At 62.1% G+C, this 12,500-nt stretch overlaps 1 protein-coding gene across 1 annotated transcript; it reads right to left on the bottom strand.

The window, feature by feature from the left end:
• Nucleotides 1-2,630: 2,630 nt before the first annotated feature.
• LOC149752181 (uncharacterized) lies at nt 2,631-7,185 on the bottom strand. The gene has a single exon (XM_089925974.1). The coding sequence runs from the start codon at nt 5,997-5,999 to the stop codon at nt 2,631-2,633; it is 3,369 nt and encodes a 1,122-aa protein (XP_089782100.1). The 5' UTR covers nt 6,000-7,185.
• Between the last annotated feature and the right edge of the window lie 5,315 nt (nt 7,186-12,500).

Raw genomic sequence — 12,500 nt, 5'->3', positions numbered from 1 at the left:
GCCTCATTCCCTCTTATTTATAGTGCTCCCCAAGTGGCCCAAGAGTGGCCAAGGCATAGGGGTCTTCATGGCATGAGGAGGGCCAAAGGCTTGGCCAAGGCATGGGCAAGCCTTGGACAAAGGCTGTTGGCCCGGCTGGGGCCTTGGCAGGGGGCTGGCAGGCCTATGGCACGGCCTGGGGGCTGTGGCAGGGCGCCTGGGCGCGGCAGGCTGGCTGGCAGGGCGCCTGGGCGCGTGCCAGGGCGCCTGGGCGCGCGGCAGGGCGCCTGGGCGCGCGGCAGGGCGCCTGGGCGCGCGGCAGGGCGCCAGGGGGCGTGGCAGGGGCGCGGCAGGGCGCCAGGGGGCGCGGCAGGGCGCCAGGGGGCGCGGCAGGGGCGCGGCAGGCGCGCGTGGGCGCGGCAGGCGTGCGGCAGGGCGCGGCACGGGCGCCGAGGCGCGGCAGGCGTGCGGCAGGGCGCGGCACGGGCGCCGAGGCGCGGCAGGCGGCGTGCGCAGGGGCGGTCGGGCGCGCGTGGGCGCGCGCGCAGGTCCGGTCGGGCGCGCGTGGGCGCTCGCGCAGGCGGCGCGCAGGGACGGTCGGGCGCGCCTGGGCGCGCGCGCAAGCGGCGAGGTTCGCTGGGCCGAACCTCGCCCGGGCATGCTGGCGGGCGCGCGGCCGGGCGCGCGGGCGGGCGCGCGTGCGGGCGCGCGGCCTGGCGCGCGGGCGGGCGCGCGGGCGGGCGCGCGGGCGGGCGCGCGGGCCCTGCGGTCAGCGGCGAGGTTCGCTGGCCCGAACCTCGCCTGGGCGTGCAGGCGCGCGCCTGGGCGCGCGGGCGGGCGGCTGGGCGCGCGGCCTGTGTCCTGGGCGTGCCCAGCCGTGGCCTGAGTGTGGCTGTGGCCTGGGCTCGCCCAGCCATGGCCTGGGCGCGCCCAGCAGTGGGCTGAGGCATGCTTGGGCATGTCTTGGGCGCGCTCGAGCGTGGGCACGGGCGCGGCCTTGGTTGGGCACGGTCATGGGTGAGCTTGGCCGAGTGGAGAAGAGCTTGGCCAAGGCTAGGCCAAGCATGGAGGGGCTTGGCCAAGGCTTGGCCAAGCGTAAATGGGCTTCGGCCAATGCTTTCCAAGCAAAATAGTAAACTCATACCTTGGCATGTCCTTTCGTGGTCCTCCTCCGGGCCGGTATTTCCCCTTGGTTGAAGGCCCCGACGGTGGCGCTTGCGAGGGTCTTCAACATTCTCCCTCCCTTGAAGAATATCCTTGTCCTCAAGGATAAAATGTGGGTATCGCCGGGTCATTTCTTCATAATTCTCCCAAGTGGCCCCTTCTTTTGGCATACCTTCCCATGAGATTAAGACTTGCCATTCTTTTCTTCGTTCTCTCCCTTTCCTCCAAATGCGGTATTTAATGGCTTCCTTGGGTTGGAGTAATAATCTTCCATCATGATCATAGGTGGGTAAGTCTTTTTCTATCAATGAAGGGTCACCCACCGCTTTCTTGAGTAGCGACACATGAAAGACCGGATGTAGCAATGAAGTAGTGGGCAAGTCCAACCGGTATGCTACTTCTCCCATTCTTTCCACTACTTTGAATGGCCCATAAAACCTTTGAGAGAGTTTGTGGCTAAAATTCTTCTTGAGAGATTTTTGAGTGTAAGGTTGTAACTTTAAATAAACAAAATCTCCGGGATTGAAGGTTACCTCTCTTCGGTTTTTGTCATAATACCTCTTCATTCTTTCTTGGGCCTTCTTGAGCTCCCTTCTTGCATTGGTTAGAGCTTCATCTCTTCCGGCCAATGTTTGTTCTACTTCTTCATTCTTGGCCGTCCCCCTCTCATGTCGGTGCAAACCCGGAGGTGGTCTCCCATAAACTAACTCAAATGGGCTAGTTTTGATAGATGCATGAAAGGTAGTGTTGTACCAATATTCGGCCCAAACAATGAACTCTCCCCATTTGGATTGTTGGTTGTGGCAAAAACATCTTAAATATTGTTCAAGGGTCCGGTTGGTTACCTCCGTTTGCCCATCCGTTTGAGGATGATAGGATGAGCTTGTCTTCAATATGCTCCCTTGAAGTGTGAATAATTCTTTCCAAAATGTGCTCATAAATACCCTATCCCGATCGGATATTATGCTCTTTGGGACACCATGCAACTTGATTACCGACTCCACAAATGATGTAGCCACCGACTTGGCCGTGTAGGGGTGTTTGATGGGGATGAAATGAGCATATTTGCTTAGTCGGTCCACTACCACTATGATGACTTCATACCCTTTGCTAGTAGGCAATCCTTCAACAAAATCCATAGAGATGTCTTCCCAAATCATACTTGGAATAGGGAGTGGTTGAAGAAGACCCATTGGTGCCCTTGGATCATACTTGATCTTTTGGCAAATTTCACATCCGGCCACCAATGCCTTGACTTCGGCCTTAAGTCCCTCCCAATAGAAGAAGTGCTTAACTCGGATATAAGTGCGAAACCAACCCGAGTGTCCACCCTCCTTACTATTGTGAAAATGATCAAGGATGTTTCTTCTCAAATTAGGGACATTAGGTACATAGACATACCCTTTGTAGATGATGAGTCCTTCCTTGAGCTTGTAGTTGGCCACCCCCTCGGTTGAAGCTTCAATCTTTTCTTTGATCTCCAAGGCTCAAGTATCAAGCTTGTTTGCCTCCCGGATTTGGTCCCAAATCCTCCATTCGATCCCACTAAGAGCCATGGAAGTAGGCTCTTCTCCTTCGGCCGCCCAAAGCATTGGGCTTCCTTCTTTCCTTGATAGTGCATCCGCCACCTTGTTCTCCTTCCCCGGTTGGTATACAATGTCATATTCAAAGCCAAGTAGTTTGACTAAGAATTTTTGTTGATCCGGGGTCACAATTTTTTGCTCCAAAAGATGCCTTAATGCTTGTTGATCGGTGATAATAGTGAACTTCTTCCCAAGCAAATAGGGCCTCCATACCTTGACGGCATGCACCAATGCTAGTAGCTCCCTTGCATATGTTCCCCACGCCTTCTTCATGGGGCCCAAGGCTTTGGAGAGGAAGGCTAGGGGCCTCTTTTGTTGCACAAGGACCGCTCCGATGCCATCTCCACTTGCATCGGTGTAGACTTCAAATGGAATAGAGAAGTCCGGAAGTGCTAGGACCGGTGTTTGAGTCATGGCCCTCTTCAAGTTGTCAAATGCTTCTCTCGACTCCGGAGTCCATTCAAATTCTCCCTTCTTCAACATGGAAGTTAGAGGTCTAGCAATCAACCCATAGTTCTTCACAAACCTCCGATAGTACCCGGTCAATCCCAAGAACCCTCTAAGAGCCGAGATGTTCTTGGGTAGAGGCCAATCCACCATAGCCTCAATCTTCCTTTGGTCCACCTTCACACCTTCTCCCGATATGATGTGCCCTAAATATTCTAACTCCTTTTGGGCAAAGGCACATTTGGGAGGCTTGATGTAGAAGTGGTGCTTCTCCAAGATGGATAACACAACTTCCAAATGTTTGACATGCTCTTCCATAGAGTGGGAGTAGACCAAGATATCATCAAAAAATACTAGCATGAACTTCCTCAAGTAAGGCCGGAATACCTCATTCATTGTAGCTTGAAATGTGGAAGGAGCATTGCAAAGGCCAAATGGCATGACAAGATATTCGTAGTGGCCCGAATGTGTCCGGAATGCCGTCTTGTGAATGTCTTCCTCCTTCATTCGAATTTGGTGGTACCCCGCCCTTAAATCAAGTTTGGTGAAGACCGTTGCACCATGTAGTTCATCAAGCATCTCATCCACCGTGGGAATGGGGAATCGATCCTTGATAGTTGCTTCATTCAAGGCCCGGTAGTCGGTGCAAAATCTCCATGTGCCATCTTTCTTCTTCACAAGTAGAACCGGAGATGAGAAGGGACTTGTGCTATGGCGGATCAACCCTTGCTTCAACATCTCCTCCACTTGTCTCTCTATCTCCTCTTTTTGAAAATGAGCATACCGGTAGGGTGGAACGCTCACCGGTGTAGCTTCATTCTTCAATCTTATAGGGTGATCAAAGCTTCTTGGAGGTGGGAGAGATGTGGGTACCTTCATAACATCATGGTGAGCCTCCAATAAGCTTCGGATCTTTGGAGGGATGCCCTCCAACTCATCTTCTTTCTTGTCTTCTTCTTGGTGTTGGCCGGTCACCACAATGGCATAGCAAGAAGCTCCTCCTTTGCATAGCTTTTCTATCATGTTGGCTTCGCAAGACCGCACCTCTTTGTTGCTCATGGCGGTCCACTTCTTCTTTTGGCCTCCAAGCTTGAACTCCATAGTCATGGTGCTATAGTCGGTTAGCACCTTCCCCAAGCCTTTGAGCCAAGCATTGCCCAACACCACGTCCAAGCCGACTAGTTGAAGAACATGTAGGTCGGCCTTGACCCTTACTCCTTGGATATTCATGCGAACATCCCTTACCACCTCTTGACATTTGAGCTTCTCCCCACTAGCGACCTTTACTTCAAAGGGCTCCACGGTCGCCCCTTTCAATCCAACCTTCTTCACTATTCCGGAGTTGATAAAATTATGGGATGAACCGCTATCTACCAAGAGAGATACCTCATGTTTGCCCACCCATGCCATCAAACGCATGGTGGACGGTCTTTGTACTCCGGACATGGCATGCAAGGATAGCTCGGCCTCTTCTTCTCTCGGGCTAAAATCAGCCCCATGGTCTTGCTCCTCCTCATCTTCTTCCTCCGAAGCCTCCGAGGTAGCCTCCTCCTCCTCGGAGCCCACATCTAGAAGGAAAGCTTGACCGGTTTTGCATTGATGGCCCCGGCTCCACTTGTCACCACATTTGAAGCATAGTCCCTTCTTGATGTAGTCTTGGAGCTCATCTCTAGAAAGCTTCTTGACATGTTGAGGCCGCTCCTTGTACTTCTTCACTTCTTCTTTCCCTTTCCAAGGCCCCTTCGGTGGTAGTGATGTAGAGGCCTTGTTGTTGAAGCTTTCCTTGGACATTTTCTTCTCCATGCCATAGCTTTGGTCCAAGATCTCGGCCATCCTCATAGCTTCTTGTAATCTTGCCGGTTGCTTCAACTTTAACTCCTTGGCAAGCCAAGGCTTCAAGCCGTCAAGAAAAGTGCCCAACAATGCTTCTTCCGACCATCCACTCACCATGGTTTGTAGGAGCCGGAACTCATCAATATATGCTTGCACTCTTCCTTCTTGCTTTAGCTTGGCGAGTTGGCCATGATGATTCACAACGGGAGAAGGCCCCCATTGTGACATGAACTCCTTCACGAAGGCCGTCCACCCAAGCCTCTTGCCATCTTTCTCATATAGGTCACGGATCCACCTCCACCACCGGCTAGCTCTTCCCTCAAGATGGAAACTAGCTAATGTGACCCGATCCCTCCTTGGTACTTCATAGACATCAAAATATTGCTCGGCTTTGTCCATCCATTCATAAGGATCACCACCGCCGAACTTGGGAAAGTCAATCTTCGGTTTTCTTAGCCCTCTATCTTGGTGTCTTGGGCCCCTAGCATAATCTTCATCATAGTCTTCATTCCTCCTTCTTCCTTCCATGAAGTTCCTCCGGCCTATAGGCCTTTGGTCATGGAATGGATCTCCCTCGGGTTCACTCCCCTCTTCACTATGGCTAGGTCCCTCTTCTTCTATCCACCTCTCAATCTCTATCCCCCGGGCTTCAATTCTTCCTCCTCTCCTCCGAGGCCTCCGGTGATCTAGCTCCTCCATTCGGTTAGCTCGTAGGCTTTCCGCATCACTTCTCCTCTCATCCCTTCCATGACCCCGCCGTGAGGCGTGCGACCATGGCTCCTCATCATTTGATCTTTTATGCTCTCTTTCTCTTTCTTTTTCTCCAATCCTCCTCTCTAACCTCTCCAAGTGAGCATTCATCCCGGCTAGGGTATTGGATAGATTTTCTAGGGTTCGATTTTGGCTTTCAAGGGTTCGGTTTAGGTGGGCCGAACTCCCCTCCAATGCCTCTAGCCGAGCATGGTGAGAATTTGAATTAGCTCCCGACTCCATTGTTTTGCTTCTACAAATGCACCTCCAAACCTCCTTTGGCCGTCACCCAAGGGATGAACCGACCCTCCTTCTTATATATATTTTTGAAAGGTACACCACTCAATCAACTCCAATTACAACAATGGTTTACAACAAATAAGCCTCACAACCCGAGAGTAACGTGTTGTTGCTCTACTTGCTCCCTACCCGGTGTAGTTAGGAGGGCACGAGGTACTACCAGTAGCCTCCCTCTTGTGCCGTCCCTCTATACCCTAACACCGAATAGTTGGGTCAAATAGCGCCGGGTACTACCAGTAGCCTCCCCGTTGGCACTATCCCTATGATGAGCAAAATAGAAGAACAAACCGTCCTCTTTACAACAAAAATGTTCTCACTCCCTTTTGCAAGCAAGGAATTTAAAGTGCCAAAATTTAAGTACTACTTGCAAGTAAAGAACTTCTAGTTTACCCTCCCACACTCACAACAAGAAAGTCTAAGTGCAAGAAGTAGTAGGAATCTTAAGGCTCACTTCTAAGCATGCAAGAAAGTAGTACTCCTTAATTCCACCCCGTATTGAAAATTTCTTGGTTTCAAGGGCGTTACCTCTTTGGAGAGACCTCCCTCGGAAGTCTCTCAATGAAAGCACCAATGTTGGAGGGTGGCTTTCGGCCCCCAAGCCACCACACCAAGTCTTGCTCGTGTGCACCTTGCGGATGCCTTAAAGTTGTTGGAAAAGGGCCGATCGGGTAACGCCAAGGTAGTGGAGCTTGTGCCGCGGTGTGCCAAGCTCTTAAGTAGCCGAGGGAATCAAGGCAAGGGGAGGGTCTACTGGTTGCAGCTTGACCCGACCCTTGGCTTGAGAAGAAAACAATCAAACTTAAGAGTATTTGTGGAGAAAGTTAGAGGAACGCTTGATTGATTCTATTTCCCAAAATGAAGCTTACAAGCAAAATATCTAAGGGAAACTATGATGGGTTTCCCCTAACCCAAGTCTTGGACAAACCCCAAGACCGAATACAAAGAGACAAGGTCCCTCCCAAGCCACTAAGGCCGAAATACAACAAGTGCTAAGATGCAAGATAAAAGATGTAAGATGGTCAAAAGAGCCTCATTCCCTCTTATTTATAGTGCTCCCCAAGTGGCCCAAGAGTGGCCAAGGCATAGGGGTCTTCATGGCATGAGGAGGGCCAAAGGCTTGGCCAAGGCATGGGCAAGCCTTGGACAAAGGCTGTTGGCCCGGCTGGGGCCTTGGCAGGGGGCTGGCAGGCCTATGGCACGGCCTGGGGGCTGTGGCAGGGCGCCTGGGCGCGGCAGGCTGGCTGGCAGGGCGCCTGGGCGCGTGCCAGGGCGCCTGGGCGCGCGGCAGGGCGCCTGGGCGCGCGGCAGGGCGCCTGGGCGCGCGGCAGGGCGCCAGGGGGCGTGGCAGGGGCGCGGCAGGGCGCCAGGGGGCGCGGCAGGGCGCCAGGGGGCGCGGCAGGGGCGCGGCAGGCGCGCGTGGGCGCGGCAGGCGTGCGGCAGGGCGCGGCACGGGCGCCGAGGCGCGGCAGGCGTGCGGCAGGGCGCGGCACGGGCGCCGAGGCGCGGCAGGCGGCGTGCGCAGGGGCGGTCGGGCGCGCGTGGGCGCGCGCGCAGGTCCGGTCGGGCGCGCGTGGGCGCTCGCGCAGGCGGCGCGCAGGGACGGTCGGGCGCGCCTGGGCGCGCGCGCAAGCGGCGAGGTTCGCTGGGCCGAACCTCGCCCGGGCATGCTGGCGGGCGCGCGGCCGGGCGCGCGGGCGGGCGCGCGTGCGGGCGCGCGGCCTGGCGCGCGGGCGGGCGCGCGGGCGGGCGCGCGGGCGGGCGCGCGGGCCCTGCGGTCAGCGGCGAGGTTCGCTGGCCCGAACCTCGCCTGGGCGTGCAGGCGCGCGCCTGGGCGCGCGGGCGGGCGGCTGGGCGCGCGGCCTGTGTCCTGGGCGTGCCCAGCCGTGGCCTGAGTGTGGCTGTGGCCTGGGCTCGCCCAGCCATGGCCTGGGCGCGCCCAGCAGTGGGCTGAGGCATGCTTGGGCATGTCTTGGGCGCGCTCGAGCGTGGGCACGGGCGCGGCCTTGGTTGGGCACGGTCATGGGTGAGCTTGGCCGAGTGGAGAAGAGCTTGGCCAAGGCTAGGCCAAGCATGGAGGGGCTTGGCCAAGGCTTGGCCAAGCGTAAATGGGCTTCGGCCAATGCTTTCCAAGCAAAATAGTAAACTCATACCTTGGCATGTCCTTTCGTGGTCCTCCTCCGGGCCGGTATTTCCCCTTGGTTGAAGGCCCCGACGGTGGCGCTTGCGAGGGTCTTCAACAGGCCGGCGGGGGCGCCCATGCGCCGGGGCCTCGGCGGGCGCGGGCCGGCTCCCTCGGGGACGAACGGTGCCGGGCCCGCCCGCCGCGAGGCGACGGACTTGTGCGGAGTGGAGCGGAAGTCCCGCCGCGGCAGCAGCAGCCCCCCCTCCCTACCACCCCGGCGGGGCATCCGCCCAAGGCCCACCCCAAGCGTTCCAAAGTACCGAGGAGCGTTGCAAACGGGAACGGCCCGGACACGCATCCCGGTCTCACGGGATGCGCGTCCCGGTCGCACGGGTCGCGCATCCCGGGAGGGCCGACGGAGGAAGCCGGCGCACGGCCGCCGCGCGGACGGCCGGCGGCGGCGCCCATGCGCCGGGGCCTCGGCGGGCGCGTGCCGGCTCCCTCGGGGACGAACGGTGCCGGGCGCGCCCGCCGCGAGGCGACGGACTTGTGCGGAGTGGAGCGGAAGTCCCGCCGCGGCAGCAGCAGCCCCCCCTCCCTACCACCCCGGCGGGGCATCCGCCCAAGGCCCACCCCAAGCGTTCCAAAGTACCGAGGAGCGTTGCAAACGGGAACGGCCCGGACACGCGTCCCGGTCTCACGGGATGCGCGTCCCGGTCGCACGGGTCGCGCATCCCGGGAGGGCCGACGGAGGAAGCCGGCGCACGGCCGCCGCGCGGACGGCCGGCGGCGGCGCCCATGCGCCGGGGCCTCGGCGGGCGCGTGCCGGCTCCCTCGGGGACGAACGGTGCCGGGCGCGCCCGCCGCGAGGCGACGGACTTGTGCGGAGTGGAGCGGAAGTCCCGCCGCGGCAGCAGCCGCCCCCCCTCCCTACCACCCCGGCGGGGCATCCGCCCAAAGCCCACCCCAAGCGTTCCAAAGTACCGAGGAGCGTTGCAAACGGGAACGGCCCGGACACGCGTCCCGGTCGCACGGGACACGCGTCCCGGTCGCACGGGTCGCGCGTCCCGGTCGCACGGGTCGCGCGTCCCGGGAGGACAGACCGAGCAAGCCGAGGTGCCGCTCACGGCCGCCGCGAGGGACGTACGGCGCCGGCGCCCGCGCCCCGTGGCACGGCCTAGAGCGTGCCCCCCTGCCACCCCATCGGGGCATCGGCGCAAAGCCCACCGCGGGGTAGATAACCGAAGGCAACGAGGGACGGTGGATGCACATATCCGAGCAGTGGCGATAGGGCCGGAGGGAGCACCGACAGGGCCGTGAGATTTTAAAGTACCGAGGGAATTTGCAAACCGGGCCCGCCCCTCCCCCCGTCCATCGCACGCCGATCGGGGGTCCGGCGCCCCGCGGGGGGCTGCCGGCATGCGCTCCCGGTGCAGGCATCGACGAGCCGCCCGCGACCTCCACTCGGGTCCGAGCCCCCAAGCGCGGATGCCGAAACGCGCCGGCCGCGGCAGCCCCACCCCTGCCACCCCATCGGGGCATCGGCGCAAGTCCCACCCTGGGGTAGATAACCGAAGGCAACGAGGGACGGTGGATGCACATATCCGAGCAATAGCGATAGGGCCGGAGCGAAGACCGAGGGGGTCGGGGGGTTTTAATGTTCCGAGGGAAGTTGGAAACGGGGCCCGCCCGGACGCCCGTCCCTCGCACGCCGATCGGGGGTCCCGCACCCCGCGGGGGGCTGCCGGCATGCGCCCCTAGTACAAGCATCGACGAGTCGCCCGCGACCTCCACTCGGATCCGGCGGCGCACGCGCGGATGGCGAAACGCGGCGGCCGCGGCTGCAGCCCCCCTACCACCCCGTTGGCGCGTCGGCGCAAAGCCCACCCCGGGGAGGATAACCGAAGGCGACGAGGGACGATGCATGCACATATCCGAGCAAATACCGAGAGGGTCGGGGGGAAGACCGAGAGGCAAGGGGTGTTTAGAGTACCGAGGGAAGTTGCGAAAGGGGCCCGCCCGGACGCTCGCCGCTCGCAGGCGATCCGGCGGGGCGCACGGAGGGCGCCGCCCATCGCCGGAGCTTGCTCGGTCATCTCTGCCGCACGGACACGTAAGCGCCGCCGCGCAAGGTTCGGCCGGCGGGGCGGACGGTTCGCCGCCGCAGGCCTTTCCCGCAGCCGGAACGTGGGCCCGGCGTTGCGCGCCGGCGGGCCGCGCAATCCGCCGGGGCGCACGGCGGGCGCCGCCCGTCGCCGGGGCTTCGCTCGGTCATCTCGGCCGCACGGACACGTGCGCGCAGCCGCGGAAGGTTCGGCCGGCGGGGCGGACGGTTCGCCGACGCAGGCCTCTCCCGCGGCCGGAACGCGGGACCGGCGTTGCGCGCCGGCGGAAGGCGCGATCCGGCAGGGCGCACGGCGGGCGCCGCCCGGGCTTCGCTCGGTCATCTCGGCCGCACGGACACGTGCGCGCCGCCCATCGCCGGGGCTTCGCTCGGTCATCTCGGCCGCGCCGCCACGTGCGCGCCGCCGCGGAAGGCTTGGCCGGCCGGGCGGACGGTTCGCCGCCGCAGGCCTTTCCCGCAGCATGCGCCCCTTCGCCCGAACGACCGCGGGACTCCGGTACGGCCTAGCCGTCGGCCGCCCGGCTGCAAGCCGTCGGGGCCGCTCGATCCCCGTCGCGTGCCGGCCGCCGCTCGGGCCAGCCGGCCGGCTGCCGCACGTAACCTCTGACCTCATCAGCGGTCGATCCGCACCGCGCTGGTCTTCGGTGCGGACCCGTCGGGGCCGTGCCGCGCCGGCCGTCGCATCCGGTTCCGCAGGCGCCGCCCGGTTGCCTCCCGCCCTCGTGCGCTCGCGCCGGCCGGGCGACGCGGTGCCCGCGGGACTCGGGCATGGTTGAGCCGTCGGCCGCCCGGCGGCATGCCGCCGCCGCTCCGCGCCGCGTGCCGGCTGCGCTCCTCCCCGCGCCCGTCCGCGGGCGGGCCCGCCGCCGCTCGCGCCGGCCGGGCGACGCGGTGCCCGCGGGACTCGGGCACGGTTGAGCCGACGGCCGCCCGGCGGCATGCCGCCGCCGCTCCGCGCCGCGTGCCGGCTGCGCTCCTCCCCGCGCCCGTCCGTGGGCGGGCCCGCCGCCGCTCGGCCTAGCCCCCCGGCTGCCGCACGTAACCTGCGACCTCGTCGGCGCTGGATGCGCGTCGTGACAGTTTTCGGTGGGGCGCCGCGGAGGCGCCGGGGGCCCATGCGACGGGCCAGGGGGCGAACGGAGGGCTCGGTCAGCCCTAACAGGGGACCGGCGACAAAGGAGCGGTCGCGCAAAGCTTCGTAAGGGACCCAGACGACGGGCCTACCGATCCGAAGCACCGCGCACGGACGCGCAGCGGGCCCACGACGGGCCGACACGGAAGGCCCGCCGCCAAGGCCGCAAAACCGACAAAGGAACCCACGGGGACGCACCAGAGCGGGCAAAGCTTTCACCGAACGGGACGGGACCGAGCCCCCGCAACAGGCGAGGGTGACGGATCCGACCAAGTAAGGCCGATCCCGCTCCACGCACGCGCGGCCGCAGGAACTTCGTGAGGGACGGGACGACCGGCCGACCGAACCGAAGCGCCGCGCACGGCCGCCGCGAGGGCCGGCCGGAGGCATAGACCGAGCGCCGCGCCAGCGGAAGGAGCGTGCCGGCTCCGTCGGGGACCACCTGCGCACGGTCCGTCCGAGCGAGCCGACGGACCGGCGCGGAAGGCCCGGCGCCGAGCCCGCAAAACCGACAAAGGAACCCACAGGGACGCACCAAAGCGGCCCAAGATTTCACCGAGACGGGACCGAGCCCACGCAACATGCGATGGCGACGGATCGGACCAAGTAAGGCCGATCCAACTCCGCGCGCGCGCGGCCGCGAGCACTTCGTGAGGGACAGGAAGACCGGCCGACCGAACCGAAGCGCCGCGCACGGCCGCCACAAGGGCCGGCTGGAGGCGTAGACCGAGAGCCGCACCAGCGGAAGGAGCGTGCCGGCTCCGTCGTGGGCCAACTCCGCGGGGCCCATCCGAGCGAGCCGACGGGCCGGCGCGGAAGGCCCGGCCGAACCCGCAAAACCGACAAAGGAACCCACAGGGACGCACCAGAGCGGACAAAGATTTCACCGAACAGGACGGGACCGAGCCCACGGAACATGCGAGGGCGAAGGATCGGACCAAGTAAGGCCGATCCAACTCCGCGCGCGCGCGGCCGCGAACACTTCATGAGGGACGGGAAGACCGGCCGACCGATCCGAAGCACCGCGCACGGCCGCCGCAAGGGCCGACCGAAGGAATAGACCGA

The sequence above is a fragment of the Phoenix dactylifera genome, chromosome 10 (assembly GCF_051530095.1).
Source record: "Phoenix dactylifera cultivar Ajwa chromosome 10, Ajwa_hap1_PhDact_Kaust_v1.1, whole genome shotgun sequence".
NCBI lineage: Eukaryota > Viridiplantae > Streptophyta > Magnoliopsida > Arecales > Arecaceae > Phoenix > Phoenix dactylifera.
This window is presented reverse-complemented; position numbering and strand designations above follow the sequence as displayed.